This window comes from Astatotilapia calliptera, chromosome 15 (assembly GCF_964374335.1).
Source record: "Astatotilapia calliptera chromosome 15, fAstCal68.1, whole genome shotgun sequence".
NCBI lineage: Eukaryota > Metazoa > Chordata > Actinopteri > Cichliformes > Cichlidae > Astatotilapia > Astatotilapia calliptera.
The window spans coordinates 19098558-19119775 of NC_137436.1; the positions used below are offsets into that span (position 1 = coordinate 19098558).

General features: G+C 39.4%; 2 protein-coding genes and 3 non-coding genes across 11 annotated transcripts; 2 read left to right on the forward strand and 3 right to left on the reverse strand.

Annotated features, from left to right (window-relative positions):
• Positions 1-597: 597 nt before the first annotated feature.
• trnaa-agc (transfer RNA alanine (anticodon AGC)) lies at positions 598-670 on the reverse strand. The gene has a single exon. It is a non-coding gene; the product is annotated as a tRNA-Ala (tRNA).
• Positions 671-1363: 693 nt separating this feature from the next.
• On the reverse strand, positions 1364-1436 carry trnaa-agc (transfer RNA alanine (anticodon AGC)). The gene has a single exon. It is a non-coding gene; the product is annotated as a tRNA-Ala (tRNA).
• A 530-nt stretch (positions 1437-1966) lies between these two features.
• trnaa-agc (transfer RNA alanine (anticodon AGC)) lies at positions 1967-2039 on the forward strand. Its single transcript has one exon. It is a non-coding gene; the product is annotated as a tRNA-Ala (tRNA).
• A 929-nt stretch (positions 2040-2968) lies between these two features.
• On the reverse strand, positions 2969-8139 carry ccdc25 (coiled-coil domain containing 25). The gene is made up of 9 exons (XM_026143260.2): positions 7918-8139; positions 7734-7781; positions 7531-7570; positions 4963-5014; positions 4652-4727; positions 4423-4526; positions 4099-4301; positions 3632-3677; positions 2969-3481 (listed from the first exon to the last, which is right to left on the reverse strand). Exons 1-9 carry the CDS (start codon positions 7940-7942, stop codon positions 3452-3454), a joined length of 624 nt encoding a protein of 207 aa, XP_025999045.1. The 5' UTR covers positions 7943-8139; the 3' UTR covers positions 2969-3451.
• Positions 8140-8364: 225 nt separating this feature from the next.
• esco2 (establishment of sister chromatid cohesion N-acetyltransferase 2) lies at positions 8365-20350 on the forward strand. Of its 7 annotated transcripts, none has more exons than XM_026143402.2 (15): positions 8365-8464; positions 9494-9546; positions 10114-10256; positions 10418-10730; positions 10828-11116; positions 11586-11707; positions 11907-12021; positions 14165-14252; positions 14384-14426; positions 14567-14711; positions 14958-15089; positions 18175-18264; positions 18446-18589; positions 18829-19013; positions 19543-20350. In XM_026143402.2, the coding sequence occupies exons 2-15, from the start codon at positions 9494-9496 to the stop codon at positions 19673-19675; spliced, it is 1995 nt and encodes a 664-aa protein (XP_025999187.2). In that variant the 5' UTR covers positions 8365-8464; the 3' UTR covers positions 19676-20350. The 7 variants fall into 7 exon arrangements, with proteins under 7 accessions (XP_025999187.2, XP_080145670.1, XP_025999189.2 ...); XM_080289544.1 differs by having other exon boundaries at positions 10831-11116; XM_026143404.2 differs by having other exon boundaries at positions 8451-8557.
• The last annotated feature ends 868 nt before the right edge of the window (positions 20351-21218 follow it).

Sequence of the window (21218 nt, forward strand, 5' to 3'; positions counted from 1 at the left end):
CTTTAAAGTCTGTATAATAAATAAATAAACTTTATTTACTTTGAATACACTCTAAGTTTTATGTGCACGAGGTTACTAGTGTTGGCCAAATTAAGTTTTCTGAAACACTGAAGCTTGTATAGAAAAGGGTTCATTACTCAAAGGTTCATTACTTTTTAACACCATCGTCTTTGGTGGCATCTGGTGGCCAATAATATTACAAGCCGCTTGAATCAGTCAGTGAGTGACGTCACCAGACACCGATAAATAGTTTTAAAATGTGTGAGAGAGGTTGGACTGTGAAAGTGAATTGTATTTAAAGGGTTAAAGTTCTGAATTTGAATTAAAATCAAGTCAATGAAAGTGGATTTTTTTAAAGATATATTAATTTTATAGCATTTTGGAAACGTAAACAAGGGGTTTAAAAATAATAAAAATATAAAAAATAATAAAAATTACAGACCTAATATGTTGGTGGACAATTTTGACCACGAACAAGCTGAAAGGGTCGTGATTCTGAACAAACCCAGGGTTAAACTGAACCGTCCGAGTAAGTGATGAGAGGGATTTCACTGTGCAAACATATGTTTTTGTGACGATGCCTAAAACAATATTCTTTGGAGGATGCGGGCATCGATCCCGCTACCTCTCGCATGCTAAGCGAGCGCTCTACCATTTGAGCTAATCCCCCACAGGAGACTACCCTGAGTGACGTCATCATACACTGATAAATAGTCTTAAAATATGTAATGTGTAAGAAAGAGTATTTCAGAGATGAAAGTAAAATTAATTTTGGTTATTGAACAGATATTTTCGGACTTTTTATTCTCTTCTTGGAGACGCAGCACCAAAAAAAAAAAACCACATCCCACAGCATAAACCGCAGCAAATTACAAGAGGGAGGAGGGTAGTAACTTTTACCATTTACTGAAAAAAGCATGGGTCATTTTTGGCCACGAACAAGCTGAGAGGGAGTTTTTATGTTTTTGCTCTCCCTTCACAAAAATAACTATGCATTATAATCAGTGTTGATGTGAATAAATTACATGTCTATTAATGTACTATTAATAATACAAGAAATTCCAGTAGCACTGCAAATATATATAATTGTGAGAATTGAGGTTGTCTTCCATCTAGTGCAGTGGACAATCAAACTGGCTTTGGTCAAAAATGTAAAAATTAATAACTATTTTACATTTATGGAAAGAACTGAAGTTAGTTAAAAGCTTTATGCAGAAAAATGGCAAAAATCATAAAAATAATAAAAATTACAGACCTGGACATTTTTGGCCACGAACAAGATAAAAGGGTAGTGATTTTGAACAAACCCAGGCGGTTAAACTAAACTTTCCGGGTATTTCACTGTGCCTAAAATAAATTCTTTTGGAGGATGCGGGCATCGATCCCGCTACCTCTCGCATGCTAAGCGAGCGCTCTACCATTTGAGCTAATCCCCCACATGAGACTCCGCCGAGTGACGTCATCAGACAGCGAGCGTCTTAAAATGTGTAAGAAAGGTTGGACTTTGAATCACCAGCAAATACATATAGCGTATTTCAGAGATGAAAGTAAAATTAATCTGGTCAATCGAACAGATATTTTCGGACTGTGTATTGACGCAGGACCAAAAATAAATCATATCCCACAGCATCAACCACAGCAAATGAGAAGAGGGAGGAGTGTAGTAACTTTTACCATTTACTGAAAAAAGGCATGGGTCATTATCAGCAGAGGTTTGGGATCAAACCAGTGTGAGACCTTGGGTCACCCTGTTTACATGTTTAACTTAATAACTAGAGGTGCAGTACTCTAAGACAAGTCTACTTTAGTGACCTTTACTGATCACACATGTTGTGAACGGACACACGTGGGCTTTGCTTCTGGAAATTATACTGGGATAGTTCCTCTTTTCAGTATTCCTGCTTCTAGCGCTCCACGGTCACGGTCAGCGAGCCTAGGATTCCTGTGATCAACTGTAGACGCCAGTGGGGGATTAGCTCAAATGGTAGAGCGCTCGCTTAGCATGCGAGAGGTAGCGGGATCGATGCCCGCATCCTCCAAATTTATTTAACCGTGAACTAAAAGCAGACAAACACTACAACAGATCACTGCAGGGCGAGAAATCCAATCCTGTCGTATGAAAAAACCCTCTGTGCAGAGAATCTTCGTAACTTCCCGTGAGAAATATCCACAACACAACAAAAACTTCGCAAAACAGTGGAGAGAGAGGTGTTTTTCTTATTTATTAATTACCAGGTTGTTATGAGCTTCTTGCTGCCACAGCACAGTTCCGGTCTATACAGATATATGAACAGGTTAGTTATTACTTATATTACTTTTAATACATTACTTCCTTTTAGTTTGGGCAGTGTTTTGGCGTGATAAGGAACCTTTTTAATGCCCAATAAAGCTCATAAACCAGGTTGTAAAATTAAAAATAATGATATGTCCTAAACAGCTGTTGTAAAGGTGGGGGAGGGTTGCTCACAGAGGATCATCTTCCAAATGACCATAAGCTCTCCGTAACAGCAACAGAGAAATTTGTAAGTCTGCACAATAAACACACCTCTTTATGTACTTTATCACAATGCGTAATGACTTAAAAGCACCTTGAAAAGATTCCCAGTGTAGCGTAAAATGTGACCTTTAATGAGACATCCAGCTTGCCTGAGATCAGTGTTTGTGTTTATTAAGGCTGAGTGTTAAAGGCTGTGGGTTCATAGCCTCCGAAGGTAATAACTCTATATTACAATAAGCAGCATGTCGTTATGATTTACTGGCTATTGTTGTGCAAAAACTCCATTTTAACTTTAAAAGATATTTACACTGGTCTGTAAACATCAGGAGTCATGATGGCAAATAAGAAAACATATGTTATACTTTTGTAAATGAAGACTGTATAAATTTAATATTGTTTTTTCTTCGTATCTTCATCAGAGCTCAAACTAAATGAAATGACTGATCCTATTTTGAATACACGAGGAGAAGATTTCATAATAAACGTGATTTTTAATTCATACACTGATCTGCATTCAATAAAATCTGTCATGCGGGGAAATAAAAATATTGTGACTGGGAGCAACAACATGAAACAAACGCACCCACGCAGACACAGTTTTATCATCATGAGCATGAACATCATCAGGCAGTGAAAATTCCATCAGATAATGTTCTGCTATCTGAGCATGTCTCCCCCCTTAAAATGACCCTCATTGATCCTGGTGCCCCATGCTTCCTCGTCCTCCGTGTCCTCTCTGCGATAAGGAGGTCAATCAGCTCGGTTCGGTCTGAAAGCAGTTTCTGAACCACGAGTCCTGGCGCCTCCATCCCTCGCTGGCTCACTTTCTGCTCCGAGTGTCCCAAAGCCAAAAAGGTTTGTCTGAGTTGTTTTTAATCTTTTCAGTGTCTGTTACAGGAAGCTAAAGCAGCCGGACAGCAGGCTGTCTGTCTGATGCTGCCTCGTTTTCTCCTCTCACATGAAGTCATCTGAATCATTGCCGTCCTGCAGAGTACAGGCAGTAAAGCACAAGTTACAGACTGTTCATCATCTACTGCTTCGCTAAAAAAAACACCTTAAACAACAAATATATATATATATATATATATATATATATATATGACATCAAATAATAGAATCCTTCTTGGTGTTCACCTCATTAGTCTTCATGTTTTCAGTCCTCATCAGTGACGAGTAGTTCCTGCAGTGACCAAAACGCAAGAGTGTCACACATAGTGGCCAAACTTTATTTGAGATATTTTTATTTTATAACTATTTATATCTAAAATGTACATGTGGTCGGGTTTTTGCTGTTACAGATAAGGTTAAGCGTAAATAAGTGTGTGCTTTAGGAATCACCTGCTATGGCTTGGTTAGCATAGTTTTGACTCTTAAGGGGAAAATACTAATATTGTGTAAATGGACACAACTTATAGAGCTGAAATTTAGTTTGACAAAAACCAATCAGTAGATTTAAAGTGGTGTGTCTTATATCAACTGCTGTGAGGCTCCCGTGAAATATAAGTGCTACTGCAGACTGAAATGTCATCGTACTTATCAATGCGATCGTTTTCGCAATATTCATGCAGCCATAATTAAACATTTCTAAAACACTGTTCTACCTGAGCTCCTCCTGCTCTTTTTTCCTTTTCTGCTCCTCCTTCTCTCTCCTCTTCTGCTCCTGCAGCTGAGCTTTCTTCTCGTTCCTCTCCTCCCGATCTCTCGATTCCTTCTCTGCTGCCAGATCAGGGAACCGTTCCACTTTTGTTTTCTCCAGACGGTTTATTATCTCGTTGATCTTCTTCTCCACTGCCACGATCTTTACCTGTGAACACAAAGCCAGTTTAGCGAACACATAAAATTGCCTAAATACTATGTAATGTTAGAGTATTACACTGATTGCTGCATAATAATCCATCAGCGTACATGAAGCCAGGTCTGCTGACCTCTTTCTGTCGATAAAAGCCGATCTGTCCAACATCCATGTCTCCTGTTTTCTTCAGGTTGGCCCACGCTGTGTAAACCACATTGATGTTGTTCATCTTACAGCCTGAAAACATGTAACACGTCAAGTTTAACCACATCTGCACACAAAATTCCTCCCAGTAAAAATAACAGCAGACAGAAACTTGTACAAGAGGATCTCTCAGGCCAGCCTGAGTATTTTCTCTTTACCTTGGATGCTGTTGTTTTTCACCAGTTGTGCGCAGTCTATCAGCACCTCTGGTGGGATATCATCAATGGTTTGACCCTAGAAATGAATCACATAATAGTTACATCACTGTCAAATATTTTCCATAGAATTTGTATGTGGAGTGTTGCTGACACAACCAAAAACAGAGAACCGACTGTTATATTTAGTGACAGTTATTCTGAGAATTAGATCCTTAATAAATTGCCAGTTCCGAGAAAAAACTCAGGAGTGTGAACTCTTATTTAAAAGTCTGTTTTTCAGGGTCATTCTCATTGGGCGAGCTTATGCTTACCTTTGGCATTCTCAGATATACATGAGCTGAGGACAGTTTGTCCACGTGAAACCTGGATGTAGGGAAAAGGAGAAGGTTTAAATGACAGGATGCCATAAAGTATAATTTTAACAAGAAAAACTGTAACAAATTATACACAGAAGAAAAAATTTATTAATTTCAAAGGCAAGGAACAAATAATTCTAAAAAGAATCTACAATTATAGTTAAATGGAAATAAAAATATTAATAAAAAAAATGAAAGTCATCTATTTTTAACTACGAATCGGTTTTAAAGAGAGAGACATTAGCAGTGATGGGAATAACGGCGTTACTTTTTCAGTAACGAGTAATCTAACTAATTACTATTCCTATCGTTACAACGCCGTTACAGTTACTAAGAAGAAAATGCGGTCCGTTACTATTTTCAACAAACAGACGGTTGAAGCTGTGTTCAGCTTACCGCATCTTATATCAGTTGCACGGAAGTAGCTGTAAGTAATCTGGACGCTACAGCTTTAAGCAGCTGCGCGCTCCCGCGGACGGTAATCACGATCACTGTCTAGCACAACACCTGGAGCTAAGGGGCAAAACAATCGCATGAGTGCTGCTGTTTGACTGAGGAAGAATAAAGTAGTCGTGGTAAGCCAATCACATGACCACTTCAAGATGACGAAGCAACAAGGTGATATATATAAGTTTTTAAACTGTGTTGATAGGCCACGTAAAACCAGAGTCATGATAAACAATATATAGGCGTGTTTTTTCCTGAATAGTTTTGTCACGTTTACTGTCTAAGGACAGCGCAGCAAGCACTCTCTGCTTATGCAGACATCAGCATAAGCAGAGAGTAACAAAAACCACAACAAAAAACAGGGGAAGTTTTAGGAGTGACGGCGAGAGAGAGTGAGAGAGCAGAAAAAGAGAGAGAGAGTTTTGAGATGTGAGAGATTTGTGACGTTTAGCGTGTTTAGAGTGTGTAGTTAATGTGTTGTCTTGTGTAGTTAATGTGTAGTGTTGTGGATAGTTTTGTGTTGTGTGTCAGAACAATGAGGCGATTGCTGTCTCCATGTAAAAAACAGGAGTGATACACTTGCTGCTGTCAGACCTGCAGGTATCAGGCCGTGATGTTCTCCTTTATAGTGGACAGAAATTATTTTTTTGGAGTGGCACAAATCAGTTGTGTGGCATCTTATTGAAGAACAGCTGATTGTTCTGTAAATAGTTTGAAATGGTTATTTAAAAAAGGGGTAAAAGGTAAATGGATGCAAATAACTTTGTTGTTTGCAAAACTTGTGCATAGGATTTTAAAATTGACAATTTATATTTGCATTTAAAGTTAAGAAATATGATTCATTAAACATGTTTGTGGTTGTTACAGTAAAAATATAACTTTTTCTACTCTGATTTTATGCTTTTTGTCTGATTTTAGATCAATTGTGTTAATACAGTATGTCAAAATGAAAACATGACTGTAAATTCAGACACGTGAGATTGTGCTGAAAAGAATGATACCAAACAAGGCAAAGTAAATAGTTTGTAAAGGGAAAATGTGGAGGGAAAATCAAAAGTAGTTAAAAATGGCCAATTATACCCTGGACCCCAGAGGGTTAAACGTTTTTTTAAAGTAACGCAAAAGTTACTTTTCAAGTAATTAATCACTTTTAGAATATTGTAACTCAGTTACTAACTCGGTTACTTGAAGAAGTAACTAGTAACTATAATTAATTACTTTTTCAACGTAGCTTGCCCAACACTGGAAATTGGTAATACAGAAAATCCAAAGCACTTGTTTAAATGCTGAATAATTGCAAATAATTCTTGGTGCATTTTTTTTTTAAAATTTAATTCAACCCTTCATCGTTTGGCTCTCACTTCAGGGGTCATCACAGCAGATCATCTGCCTCTATCGCATGCTCTGCCTCCATAAACCTTCTGTGTGGTCTTCCTCTCTTCTGGCATTTCAGTATTTCCACTTTCCCCTGCTGTACGTGTCCAAACCATCAAGCTCTCGCACTCGCGGTCTAGTCCCTCCATTTAAAGCCTCTACTCTCTAAACTCCTACATTCTGTCTCCCTACCGCCAATCAGGCCTTCATCCTCTCTTTCTCTGTTTTTGGCAGAAGTACTGTTTTCACCAGCATCCTACGGGTCAACAGTATGGAAATCTCGTTCTTGTTCATCTGCTATTTATGTGAAAAGGACCATCTCTAAACTGACTGAAATTGCTGCATCCACCTGACCAGAATCAACTTTCTGGGATGTGAATATTTGGCATGGAAAACATTTTATTCTAATTTCAACCCTAAATTACAAAAGTAAACTAACATGAATTTGTCATGCCTACATTAACGGACTGCACTTTAATGTTTCTACTGTTATAAACTCACTCAATGTTTACATCGACCGTTCAATACATTCTTACAAATGGTGCTTAAAGTTAATTCCATAATCATCAATGTGTCTTAGTGTTAAGACACATTTATCTATGAGTCCAGGAACCACGTACTTTTATTGCTCATCTCAGTTTCTTTAAAAATTCCAGCTGCAGAAAATTCAGGTTATTTCAGAGTTCAGATAAAGAATCTCACCAGATATCTTCGGGCCATCCATACTTGATAAGATCCTCATCTGTAGGCATGAAACAGCCTCGAGTTAAAAGGTGATAAGATTCAATAAGAGATTTATTACCGGTGTTTAAGCAACAAAGTAACACAGGAATGAACAGATATAGCACACATCGGAGGAAGGTAGAGAAGGGCGTGAGTGCGCGATCAAAGGACAGCTCTCTTACTTTCATATTTGTCTTTTCCCATGTAGATCGTGAAGGAAGGGCCCACCACTAAAAATTAGACAGGAAGTGGGCCGTTACTGAGTGAAACTGCAAAATCACCTGGCACGAAACTCGTGAAAGACACTAAACAGCTGTAAGGAGTGCGAAGCTAACCAGGCTAACAGCTAATGGCAGCTCAACTTACCGGCGCTTGTGAAGTAAAACACCATTTTACGTGGATTAAAAATCGCCACTAAAAAGATGAACAATGTGTGTTTTAACTTTGGGTTCTAAACCGCTGACTGTGAAGAAAGACAAATTTCATCTGCAGTAAGACCTGCTGCCGTTCGCGTGTACAAAATGACCTGGGAAGCTGTTACCTAACTGAGGGAAAGTAGCGTGTAGCGCAAAGGAAACAGCGAAATTTATCTTCAAAACAAAAGCCGAAGGTTTACATCGATAGATAAAATGAGTAAATGCTGATTCCTTTTAAGTTAATTTATGTTTTTATATAATCCTCATCGAATTTTTTCCATTAGTAAATTGAATTTTATCTCATAATTTTTATGAGTGGCTTTTTTTTCACATGAAGATGTTTTATTTTGAAGGCTAAAACTAGAAGTTTCTCTCTGCTTTTACTACGTTTCCCGTGTGGTAGCTGTTTCCGTTTCCTGTTACGGTGTAGGGTTTTTTTTCCGACACTGGCGCGCGCTGTTCAAAACACAAAGAAGAAACGCGCGCGAGCCGTAGAGGTAGGAGACCCGCCAGCGACTCAAATATATATATATATATATACAGATATACAAACGTTTATTGGTTTATGTAGCTCAAGAGAAACATACTTGGTAAGGAAAACGAAGAGTTGTATTTTTGTGTTTTATCTCATAATTGGGGTACATTAGTTTTAAGTACCGTGACTCTAATAAAGGTTTCCAAGGCAGTCAGAACTAGCTTATGTTTAATGCTTAATTTATTCACCTTCTAAATCACAAACAAATGCACGTATCCAGTTGAAGTGTGCACAACTCGTGATCGATATGAAAAATGCCCGTTGTTTTGTAATGGAGACCGTGCTGCCTTTGCATAAGCCAATAGTCCCGCCAATTATCTCTTCGCCTCCGTCTGGTGCCCTTAAATGACCGCGTCGTTAGCTAACATGTACCGTCGAGCTAAAGCTGCTTTCGAGATTATTCGTTTTTCCTCACTGACGAAATGACAGTAAGGGGACCTTTAGGCTCTGTCTCATATCGAGATTCATAATCAGCATCCTAATTGTTCATTAAACTCATAGGTCGTGGGCTGTTGTTTACCTGCCACAGTCACACCTGACCCTTGTAGAAAATCTCCTGATTTAACGCCATGGACATGAAATATATCTTGAAGCTGCATTTGTGTCAGTGACCCTTCTGCAGTGAGTATTACTTTCAACGGCGGATTTGTGACCCAGATATCCTACGATTTGCAAAAAGATGTCTGCATGAATAATATGGTACAGCTGATTTGCAGCTGGTGTTCTACTAGGCAACAGATCTCGTTTGGTTCTTTTTGAAATAAGATGCAGTGTTACTTTTGATTCATCTTCATTTTTGAGTAATTAATGTAGATTAAAGCATCTCTTTATTTTCTTTTACATCCAGGTTGATTATGAATTTTTTAAAAATTATTTATTTTTTTTGTATTAGGAGTGACTTTTCAGATCGATGGTCTTTTTTTCAAAGCTGAAATTCTTAAACTTTCTTTTTCTTTTCTTTTTCATTTTATTTCATTACCTTTGTATGAAGATGATGCCCACCACAACCAGAAAGAGAAAGCAGTCCTCCCTGGACTCTGATAGGTAAGCTGTGTATATGCTGTTTGGCTTGCTGATTTACTCTTGAAATGTACTCTGTGTTGGACTTGTACTCTCAGATGTAAGAGAATAGTCTCAGTTGTGCTACAGTCGAGAGATTATGGAAGCTCGTGTTTAATACTACGACAAATTTAGAATTGGGTTCCTGCTATAATGAGACTGACACTAATGGGGCAAAATTGCTTTTACAACTCAGGCTTGAGTGAGAAGTGGGGGTAACCTTGCAACAGGTTGCCATATGGCTAACGGTGATTCATAACAACCCCACATAGTCCTGCATTTACAGCCAGTTTAGAATGACCAGTTAGCCGAACATGCATATCTTTGGATTGTGGGAGGAAACTGGAGAATATGAAAACTACATGCAGAAAAACCTGATTTCACCAAAAGGTTCAAACCTAAAAGCTGCCTGTTTTCAGGCAGTAGTATCATCTGCTCTGTAACCTCAGTAAACACTTTCCTGACAAGTTTATGGGCTCAAACGTGCCAGTTACAAGTTATTGGCCAATTCACCCATCGCTTGTCTCATCTGTTTTGTTTCTCAAACATCAGGCACCCAGCCAAGAAGGGGGTGAGGCGGGAGTTGTCACCTGTGAAGAGGAGGTCTCCAAGAACGCCCCAGCAGTCTCCTACCAGGAAGAAGCCAGCTGGCCGTCTGGACACCTCCCCACAGAAATCTCATCGCAGACCAGCAGGTGGGATGGACTAAACATGTTTTGTTGCAATAGAAATGCTTTTGTAATTTTTAATTGTTCAAACAACAATGGTTTTTCCTCGTACATTTATAATAATTTGGATTTATTTATCTATTATCTATTTATATGATATTTTATTTTTAATTTATTTATTTTTAAAGGCTCTCCAGCTAGATCACCCCAAAAATCTCCATTCAAACCTTCCTTGGTCACGAGCTCCTTCTATGGCAAAAAGAATCCAGTCTATCTCACTCCACTTGAGAGGAAAGCTCTGAAGGACTCTCTGCCTTGTCCAGCTGCTCCACCCTCTCCTACTGTGACCCAAAAGCCAGAAAAGAAGACAACAAAGAACATTAAGGGAGGCAGTAAGCCAAGAAAAGTAGCAGGATCTAGTAAAGGGGGGAAGATGGGTACCAAAAGCTACTCAACATCAATAAAGAGGATCAAGCTGTCCCAACCCAAACCCAGCAGCAGGTTTGTCATAGCTGTTGATACTTCTGAAGCCTTCTTCAAACAACTGTTGTTTTAGTTGGTCTTTTAAGGTTGTTCTAATTCTCCCTGTTTAATTCAGCAGTGTCGCTAAACCGACTCATCCTCCTACCGTTGCACCTAGCAACAATCCCACAGAGTCCAAGAAAGCAATCACCATCACATTCAGCAACCTGAAGCCTAAGCCGAAGATATTTGTTGGAGCTGCTTTCTTCGGTACAGGGAAGAAACCTACATCCATGTACAAGAAAACTGCGCCAAAGTCTTCAACCAGGCCGTCTGCAGCCGTCCTACCACAGACAAAGGGCAAAGAATCAAAGCAGTCGCAGGGTGCTCTGGCAGAAAACCAACAGCAGAAAGAACCTGAAAAGGTTTGTGTACATTTACGTATTACTGGAATATCTCATCTCTTGAGATTCTCTTTTCTTAAAATCATGAAAAGGTTTCTATATCCCAGAAACAAACTACACTGGAGTAATTTTTACCTTTACCTTTTACCTTGACTCTTAAAGAAAAGAGTAACGTTCTTCAGGCTCTTGCGCACAATTTCAATTAATAAAATGTCGCTTGATGTCATGGAGAATGTTGAGGTTTCAGAGAGGTACTTACAGCCTAGTTTGGTGTACAGTGAAATGAAACAGAAATCTTGTAGATGTTGGAGTGTGATGGGAAACGGGTTCATTTTTTTACATCTGATAATAAGTTAATGATGATTTTAAAGGTTTTTCCATGCAATGGTGTCTGCCATTTGATATGTTAAATAAATTAATTATGTTTTTCCCCTCCATGGCAAATATTGTCATGTTAATGGTAATATTTAATCCTGGTTGTTTCCTGCAGACTGCCGTCAAGCCGCTGAGGACGTATGAGAACAAACCAAGCACAAAACAGAGAATGAAGTTTGATCCAACAGACTGGATGGACTCCGTTAATGAAGAGCCTGCAACTCCACAGCCATCAAGGTACTGATGTATTAAACGTACCATTGACTTCATTTTTCGTTTTAGAAATGAAACTTCCCTTACTATTCATTTATTTATTTTTTAATTCATGGCATATTTAACAATCTGAATTTCCAACACAGATCTCTAATATTTGCACTTTATCAATGCCCCAAGACTGATGTTCATTGATAAACTGTTAATCGTCTTCCTTCCTCAGCTCCTCTAAAATTGTGCTGGATAAACACGGGATTACTCACGAGCTCATGGTTACGTTGTTGAGATCTCCAACACAACACAGCTCCACATCACCAGCCTCCTCCTCCACCAGTCAGGTACATGGGTGTCCAAAAGGCTGTTGTTTATAATGTAAATGGTACTTTGATAGTTTTTCTACTACTACTGAGCATTAAAAGTGCTGTGAGAGTATTACACCTGCTTGCAGACACTAAAACGAGTAGTCGCTCCTATTATCCTTCTATGAGGCTTGCCTGAGGGCCGGTGTGTTGCTGTGTAGTGTCACTCAAAATGTCAAGACTCCAGCAGACGCTGAAACTGTAACATGCCTTTACCGAAATTAAGAGGATGAAACTCCTCTTTAGTTATGAATGGCATCTGTTTCTGGCCGTTTTTATAATGTAATTGTAAAACTAGGGCTGAACGATATATCGCATTTGCGATAATATCGCGACATGATCAAGTGCAATTTTCTAACCGCAAAGGCTGCGATTATACTGCGATTATAAGGCTGTCCAAATTACTACCATATCCCAGAATTCATAGCGCGGCCCAGCCAAACTCCAGTTTCCAGCAATGGCGGCCGCTACTAAGTTTTAAAATTACTCATACTAATCTTTCTGGGTCACAAAATAAACTTTTAACATATTTTCAGGCGAGAAAGTAGTTGTGTAAACATCAAATATCTGCTCGGTTTATCAAGATATCCCATATTTGCAAAAGTGCTTCGACGTTTTCAGAGGCGTCTGCTACCCACCAGCTCGACAGCTAGCCGGGAGCTCGAGGATTACTGATGCGGCCGAGAACGGCACAACTCCCGGCACATCATTTTCAGATCACCGCGGAGTTTCGCTGCTCGGGTTAAACGTAATATATAAGTCACTTAGACAACCTAAAAATGTTATTGTTGGGCTTTTTTCAGTGTTTTGTTTGTTCGTGAGTAAATCGGTTTGGCTGAGATTAAAGTTATTAGATTAGATAAAATAAAACTTTATTAATCCCCCGGGTGGGTTCCTCCTTGGTTTTCACACAGCTGACTAAACGTCAAACAGAAAACTTATTAAACAGAAGTATGAGACAGTCGAGAATTTACGCCAGTGTCTGGTTATATTTTAGATAGCAAGAAGCAGACGGCCGAGTTTATTAAACTCCACCGAGACAGCGGTGACGCTAATCAGAAGGCTAGACCGTCCAATTTCACGCCTTTAAATTTTAAAGGCGTGTTTGTGTGTGTGTTTATGCAATTGCTATTATGTTTGCACTTTATGTGTAATGTTACTGACTGCAGAGATCAGTAAGATGTGTGTATTTTTTATTTATTAGTTTTATTTATTTAATATTATTTTTTAATTGAATGACTGTCTAGTAGTTCACAGATGTCGAAAAACTGAGTGTGGTAAAGCCACTGATTTTTTTTTATGTATATTTCTGCAATCTGCACATTGTACTGACTTTCATTTTAATGTTTACACCAGGGTTCCTTGTCAGCACTTTATGCTCAGATGTTTGTAAGCTAAAAATAAACTATTGTGTATGTTCAAATATACTGTTGTGATTGAAGAAGTTAAATAAAAATGTCAGTCATCAATTCATGCATCACCTCATGTCATCATAACAGAGGTCTGTCTTCCAGGAAAGAACAGTTTAAAATTAATGTAATATAGTATTGGCCATACTATATGATGTATTGCTTGTCTTTGTTTAATAATACAGAAGACAAAGACCTTAAAAAATAATCGCATATCGCATCGCAATCGCAATATTGGGGCAAAAAATCGCAATTAGATTATTTTCCATAATCGTTCAGCCCTATGTAAAACAATCAGAAATTTTCTCTGATTTCCCCCTTTTGTTTATGCAAACACCGATTCCTTCCTTGCTCATTCTCTATGTGATGCAAAATCTGTCAGGACTTAATCGATGGGGTAATAATGCCAAAAAAACCCCGCTTGTGATGGTTACATTTCTGCCTTTGATGTTTTAGCTCTTTTTCCCTTTTTCTGCTACTGTTTATGTGGTTTCTGCTGGGTTGTCAGGTTTGTCTTCTGAGTTTAACCAACTAGGAATTTCCCAGGGTGGCTCAGAGGTACTTATCCCAGAGTAGATATTATTTCCGCCCCAGAGATGATCCTGCACCTTCACCGTGGCAAAATGTTGTTGTTGTTTTGTTTTGTTTTTGTAGCTGACTCATGATCACTTAAATTTTTTAATGACTCTGTTAACTTGAATTGGTGTTTTCAGGATACTCCTACAACAGAAGGTGGCTCTGAGCCAGCCTTTGAGCTGAGTTACATAAGCCCCACCAGCACTAACTCCAGCTCTCCCAAAGGTGAGCAAATACTTTATTAGATCCCTCAACTCAGGCATAGAGTGGCATAAATAGATCCTGGAGATGTTCAGTTTTACTCAGTCGTGCTTCCATTTGTTAATGTTGATGTTTTTTTGTTTTTTTTCCTCCAGAGCCCGCAGCAGTCTATCCCATATTTGGTTCTGCCTCTAAAAGGTAAGATGGTTTGTTTAGAGTTCAACATTTAAAGATGGCATTTCTGTACAATAAATGCAGTGTGTTTAGTTTTTAGAGGAACAATTACTGAATTTCAGTAACTGAAACAACCCTGAAGCATTCTTTTGAAACATCTGCAGGTCAAAGAGCGCAGCTCTGCGACCTCCTGTGTCCTGCAGCACCCCTTCTGGTCCGACAGCATCGCTGCAGACTCCAGCTTCAGCCGTTAAAGAGCGAAGCATTCGCAGGAAGAAAGAGAAGCAGGATGATGACCAGCTCATCATTGTAAGTTAAATTTATCTGTTTGCATGTATGCTTTGATATATTTATTTATTTTCTATTATGATCCTCACCCCATACTCACCCAGCCTGATGCAGATATCTTTGATTGAAACTTGTTCAAATATTCAACCCACAAAAATCACGAGCTTTGGGGTTTTGTTTTTTTGCGATACATTTTATTTGATTTCATTGCTTTTGTTTCTTTACTGAATGAATTTTTGTATTTATTTATTTTTACTCTCACATCAGGATGCTGGTCAGAAACAGTTTGGTGCAACGACCTGCAGCTCATGTGGGATGGTGTACAGCGCAGACAACCCAGAGGACAATTTCCAGCACACCCAGTTCCACCAGCGCTTCCTCGACTCCATCAAATTTGTGGTAAACATCCTTCTCTCCCTTCAGTCGTTGTGTCCTTGGGCAAGAAACTTCACTCGTTGCCTACTGGTGGTGGTCAGAGGGCCTGGTGGCGCCAGTGTCTGGCAGCCTCGCCTCTGTCAGTGCGCCCCAGGGGGGCAGCTGTGGCTACAATGTAGCTTGCCACCACCAGTGTGTGAATGTGTGAATGACTGAATGTAGTGTAAAGCGCTTTGGGGTCCTTAGGGACTAAGTAAAGCGCTATACCAGGGGTCAGCAACCTTTAAGACCCAAAGAGCCATTTGGACCTGGTTTCCACGCAAAAGAAAACACCGGGAGCCGCAAATACTTTTTGACATTTAAAATGAAGATAACACTGTATATTAGAGCAGGGCGATATGGCCAAAAATATTTATCACGATATATATTTGAAAATTTGCGATAACGATATAACCGACGATATAATTGATGCGAGACAAAATACAACTCCACAACATTACTAGCGCAAAAAGATAACCTTCCATTTATTTTCACTTAAACAAGAAGCTGGTTTTTATGTACATTAAAGCTTTATAAAAATGTAACAGTGCAAATGCAAATTCCTTGCTGAAAGTTTAACCAAAAGGCATTTCCAGTAGAAATGGGCTGACATATCCTGAGCATAACCATGTATAATATCCACTGAAGTTAAAAAGAGGTGCTTTGCAACATTAAACTGCAGTGTGCAGTACGCATTTTTCGGACCATAACGTGCACGGGATTATAAGGCACATTAAGCGAAACAAAGCAGTCAGATAAATCAAACTTTATTCAACTCATTCTTCTTGCTTCCTCCACTTCTGTACCATTGATTCATTAATGTTGAATTCTCTGGCAGCTGCTCTGTTCCCATGTTGTTGCAGTATATTAATGACTAACCTCGTATTGTGGATGGATTATCTCAGTTGTTCTCCTGACTGAAGTTTGGTCCGTTTACAGTATCCTGCCATGCGATTGCATTTGTCTCTAACCATGAAGAACCTTCACGTTAACTTTTATAAGTGGAAAAGTGTTAGTGTTCGTCCTCCAGCTTCACTGTTTATGTTATGCTAACATAGCTGTGTCGCTAGCGATCACGTAGCACATCATTATATACCAGCTAGCCCAACTTCAGTAACCCTACAAACGTCACTGCTGTTTAGTTTCCTGTCTTCATTTATGTTGGAAGTGATAGCGGAGCTGTACGTTTGAATTTTTTTCAGAAATCTCTCCGTCAGAACATGCAATATCATGCTTTGGTAACTAGCGAAACTAGCGAGCTAACTTCCGCTAGCTTCCTGCTAACTTCTAACTCCGTTAAATGTAATAACTTTTGTTTTCATGGATGCCTGGAAGTTAAACTTTATAGTTACACCTGGTAAAGCAGCAATGCTGATCGTTTTATTAAAGATGAAAGAATTTAGACAGTTTTTAACTCTAAGTGATGCTGCAGTGTTGTTTGACCTGAAGAATACGGCGTTTAGGACCCAGATTACTCCCAGATTTAAGAGCATCTTAGTCCGACAAATATGACAATAACAACGGCCGCTTGCATGTTCTGCAAAAAAATGTGCTTTGTTGTGTATCTAACGGACAAACACCAAACCAGTTCCACATCACTGAAGTTGCACCATTTTTACAAACCAATTCTAGTTCATCTGTTTCACTCAACAATCGGCCATGTGCGTATGAAAACAAAGGCACTGCGCATGCGCGTTTTTACTCCCATTCTATCTCGATATTTCATTTTCCTATCGTTGCCTAACATTATACCGGTATTACCGTGAACGGTATAATATGGCCCAGCCCTACTGTATATATTGTTTTTTTTTTTACCTTTATGCTTTGTGTGAACAACTAAGGTGTGTTGCTTATGAAATCCATGAAGTGCTACAGAGAAAATTACATTTTATTTATCTAATTAACACATTTTGAACTCATAACAAAAGGAAAGACACCCAGCTGAACTAAAATGATCCATGTAGCAAACAACAACTGTTGTGAGCCGCCACCCTTATATCACCTTTGGGCTTTTGGAGCCTTGACCTGGCTTTTAAAAAATAATTGGAAAAAAAGCACTATGCTGCTAAAAGATGAAAAATAGATATTTGCAAAATTCTGCCTAAATATGTATTTTACCCGGTTAATGTGTGCAATCACGCCTCGCCGCCTTTACGTCTGTGCTATCTATGCTGTTGTTGGTATGTGTCAGGCTGTGAACTGAAAAGCTACAGCCGGCTGTATGCGTACAGCAACCGTGTGTGAAAAGTGGTCAATAAAGAGATGCTGTAAAGCATGTTCATGCAAACATCGTCGGGTCTGCTGTGATATGTTTACAATGGGACTTCTGCTCCTGAACCTCTGCACACAGCGTCTGCAAATCGGGGCTGTACGAAGTCACTTTCATCTTTACGCAGGACTGTAAGCTGTCGTCTGTGAGGCGTGAGCGGTGTTTGTTTTTAACATAGTTCACGGTGGAGAACAGCTGCTGACATAATGTGGATCCGAACATCCATAACTGGCCTACCTGGGGTTGAAAGTCTCGATAAATGCACAGCGTTTCGGCGGGTACACCGGCTTCCGCGAGTGTGACGCTTATTTTGAGCGATGAAAAAATAATAAAATATAATTTTATTTTTATATTTCGATATCACAAAAATCTTCCAAGTTAAAAAAAAGAACTAACATAAATAAAATACACTTCAGCTAAATACTTCTAATTTATTTCCCCAAACCACACGGAGCCGCACTATAAGGACTAAAGAGCCGCAGGTTGCCGACCCCTGCGCTATACAAATACCGGCCATTTACCAATCAGTCTCTCTGGACAGAAGACGTGAGTTTATGAAGTACTAAAGTGTGACTAGTGCTTTAGAAACATATTGAAAAAATTATGCAGCATTAGCTGCCAAACATAGTTGGGTGGACTTTAGTGTACCTGAGCAGCCCACCCAAGTATAGTCCATGTGGGGGGGGTGGGGATCAGGGAAGCTGTTAAAGCTGCTGGCAGGAGTTTACTTCGTGGGATGAGGTTGTTGTTGTAATTGTTGGCTTGTAACTGCAGCTCCTTTCCTCTGTTGTGTTTTCTCAGGGCTGGAAGAAGGAACGGGTGGTGGCTGAGTTCTGGGATGGAAAAATCCTCCTGGTCATGCCAGATGATCCCAAGTATGCCATCAAAAAGGTTTGAGCCAGCACACTGAAGCACTTCTGCTTATTTCTGATTTTTCTCCATGCTTATTTGTTGTTAAGTGCTTTCACTTTTAAACAGACAGAAGTGTAGACAGACAGCCTCGTACACAAGTTAGCGTTTACTTAAAAGTGTTGCATTTAATTTTTAATCATTTTTGTGTGTTTGCTTTCAGGCTGAGGATGTGCGGCGTGTAGCGGACAATGAGCTGGGGTTCCAGCAGGTGGCTCTGAGCAGACCAACTCAGGCTAAAACCTACCTGTTCATCAACACAGAGCGACTGGTGGTAGGATGTCTCGTCGCTGAGCCCATACGACAGGTACGGCTGTGTTAGTGTCTCTAGCATATCGGAAAATATAAATGTTTGTTCAGGAAGTCAGTTTGTTGAAACATAGTAACGCTGCAGCTAACATGTAAAGCTTTTAAACATCAGATTTGCTTTGGAGATTAGCCTTTAATTATCCTCTTGGTCTTCAAAACGATGGTTTCGTTTTGAAGTTTCAGTTGATGCCACATGGATCTTATAGGTGCCGTAACTTATGCATAGATTCTCTTCAGGCTTACAGAGTCCTTGAACAGCCAGATCGACACAAGGACATGACAAAGGACGACTTCATGGAGAGACACAGAGCCTGGTGTTGCTCCACTGTCCCAGAACAAGCTCTGTGTGGAATCAGTCGGATCTGGGTCTTCAGCCTGGCCAGGCGACAGGGCATTGCCACCCGCATGCTGGACACAGTGAGGTAGGATGATGCACACAACATGAATCTCGCGGTCTCCTTACTTGTTTCCTCATAGAAATGAAGAATTTTGTTTTCATTGTAGCCATATAAAAGTTGTTTATATTAACACGGCTGTGATGACTGTCAGTATGACCCCAGTATAAGCAAGAACTACGAAACCATTTTTATTACTTATTTTATTACTATTACTTTAGGGTGTCTTTGAATTCAGCCCTCTGTATCAATATGGCATCTTTTTCGTTCCTAACACATTATCAGTATAGGTGTCGGCACATTTGTTTTCCACTCATTGAGATCTAATGTGTTTTCAAAGTGTTTTTTAATATTTCTTGCAATGTATGATGTCTCAGTCAGCTGGTTACTGAGTAAACTCCTCACACACATGAACTTGTGGACCCCCTAAATAATATTTGAATGGTAAACACTATGGTCAACAGCAGGTGGTAAAACTGGAAACAGGCTCACATAAAGTGTTTGACTGGATCTAAAATGGCTGATGGCTTCAGTTTCTTTTCCCTTTTTGTCTTAGGAGTACGTTCATGTACGGCAGTCCCCTAACCAAGGAAGAAATCGCCTTCTCTGATCCGACACCTGACGGCAAACTGTTTGCCACCAAGTACTGCAACACACCAACCTTCCTTGTTTACAACTTTGTTGCATGAGTTTGGAAGGAATTCAAAATTTGTCCCTGTTCCTCTGAAATGGCAGTTGGTTTAAAATTGTCTCTTCATATGCAAAGCAACAAGTGTTCAGGTTTTTCCATGCTGATTAGGCCAGGCTGAGTTTTGTCTCCATTTAAATCTTGGCTGTATACAGTGATCAGCCACAGCATTAAAACCAGCCACGATGCCGGCATTGATCCTTTTGGTCCTGTGGGTTAAGCCTTTGTTGATCAGGCTTGTTTTATCACACAGTTGCTCAGACTGCGGTTTGAGGAGTTTGGAGGTCGAATCAGAACACTGAAGCTCCCTGTTGTGTTCCCGAATATGGTTTTAAAAGCTCATGAATCAGTATTTATATTCAGGACTGCCTCTTCACTGTTGAATGTTTTTGTTTAATGGCAGTGCCTATTTTTTTTTTTTTTTTCTTTATAAGGAGCTTGAATCCTGACTGAAGACGTTTCTCAGTTTGCTTTCAGTTTGCAGTATTTGTCTTCATGTTCAAATTAAGGACGGAAAACTAGAAGCCTCTTTGCTACATGCTCATCTGAGCAGAATGTCTTTGTGCTCCGGGCTCGACATTTTCTGGAGATGTTTATAGAAACCAACCTGTTTAAAGGTGGATCCTTTTGTTGTTTTGAGGCTTTGTAAATGCATCTAATAAACATGTTAAGTTTGTTTTTTGAGTCTTGGTCTTTTTGTCAAAATGTCTCAAAGTGTGCATACCAACAGTTCATCTGCAATAGAGGAAATAGAGTGCAGCAGTGCCAGTGCAGCTTGAACTGTAAAGGAGCACGGCAGGCTGTATGTAAAATTACCTTTTCTTTCTTTTCTAAAAGCAAATTTCAATTTTAATACTGTTTTTGGTAAATAACTGTAGTAGCATTTGTCTGCCATTGTCTGGTTTTTCCAAACCATATGATGCTGAAACTTGACAGGTTTTTCTTTAGATTTGAAACTGGGGACTGGAAATGAAGACAAAGCAACCCAGACACAAACTCAAGTAAAATAGTTCAGCAGTTTTTGATGTGAAGTCAAACTAACCAGCAATCGCTTTTCTGTAAAACATTTTTCTTCCCCCAAAACTCAGAAAAAGAGTAACTTCTTACAGCTGATTTGGACTTATCAAATCAGCATGAATGCGCCCGATGCCATTGCCAGCATTCATGCTTGTTAATGGTATTATTTAATTAATCTGTGGTCATTCCCTGCTGTTTCATGTTTGTGTCAAGCTACAGGAATGAATAAAATGCTGTGGCTTTCTGGGGTTTTTTCCCCTCTTTCTGGAGGAAAAGAAACATTTGTCCTTTGAACGTTCCCTCACATCCATTTAGTTAGTTCAAGAGTTTGCTGCCACGTGTTCCATTTCAAAAACTAGTGAATTGCAATTACGATGGACCCAAGTATAAATTTCCTATTTGCGAGTCATTTGTGGAAATAACCTGTGATTGATGTTGAATTTATTGTTGAATCTGTGCTGTCTTCTCTTCAGGCTTATAGGGAGCATGAGATCTACATCAGTGTAAGAGCAGAACTGCAAGTACTG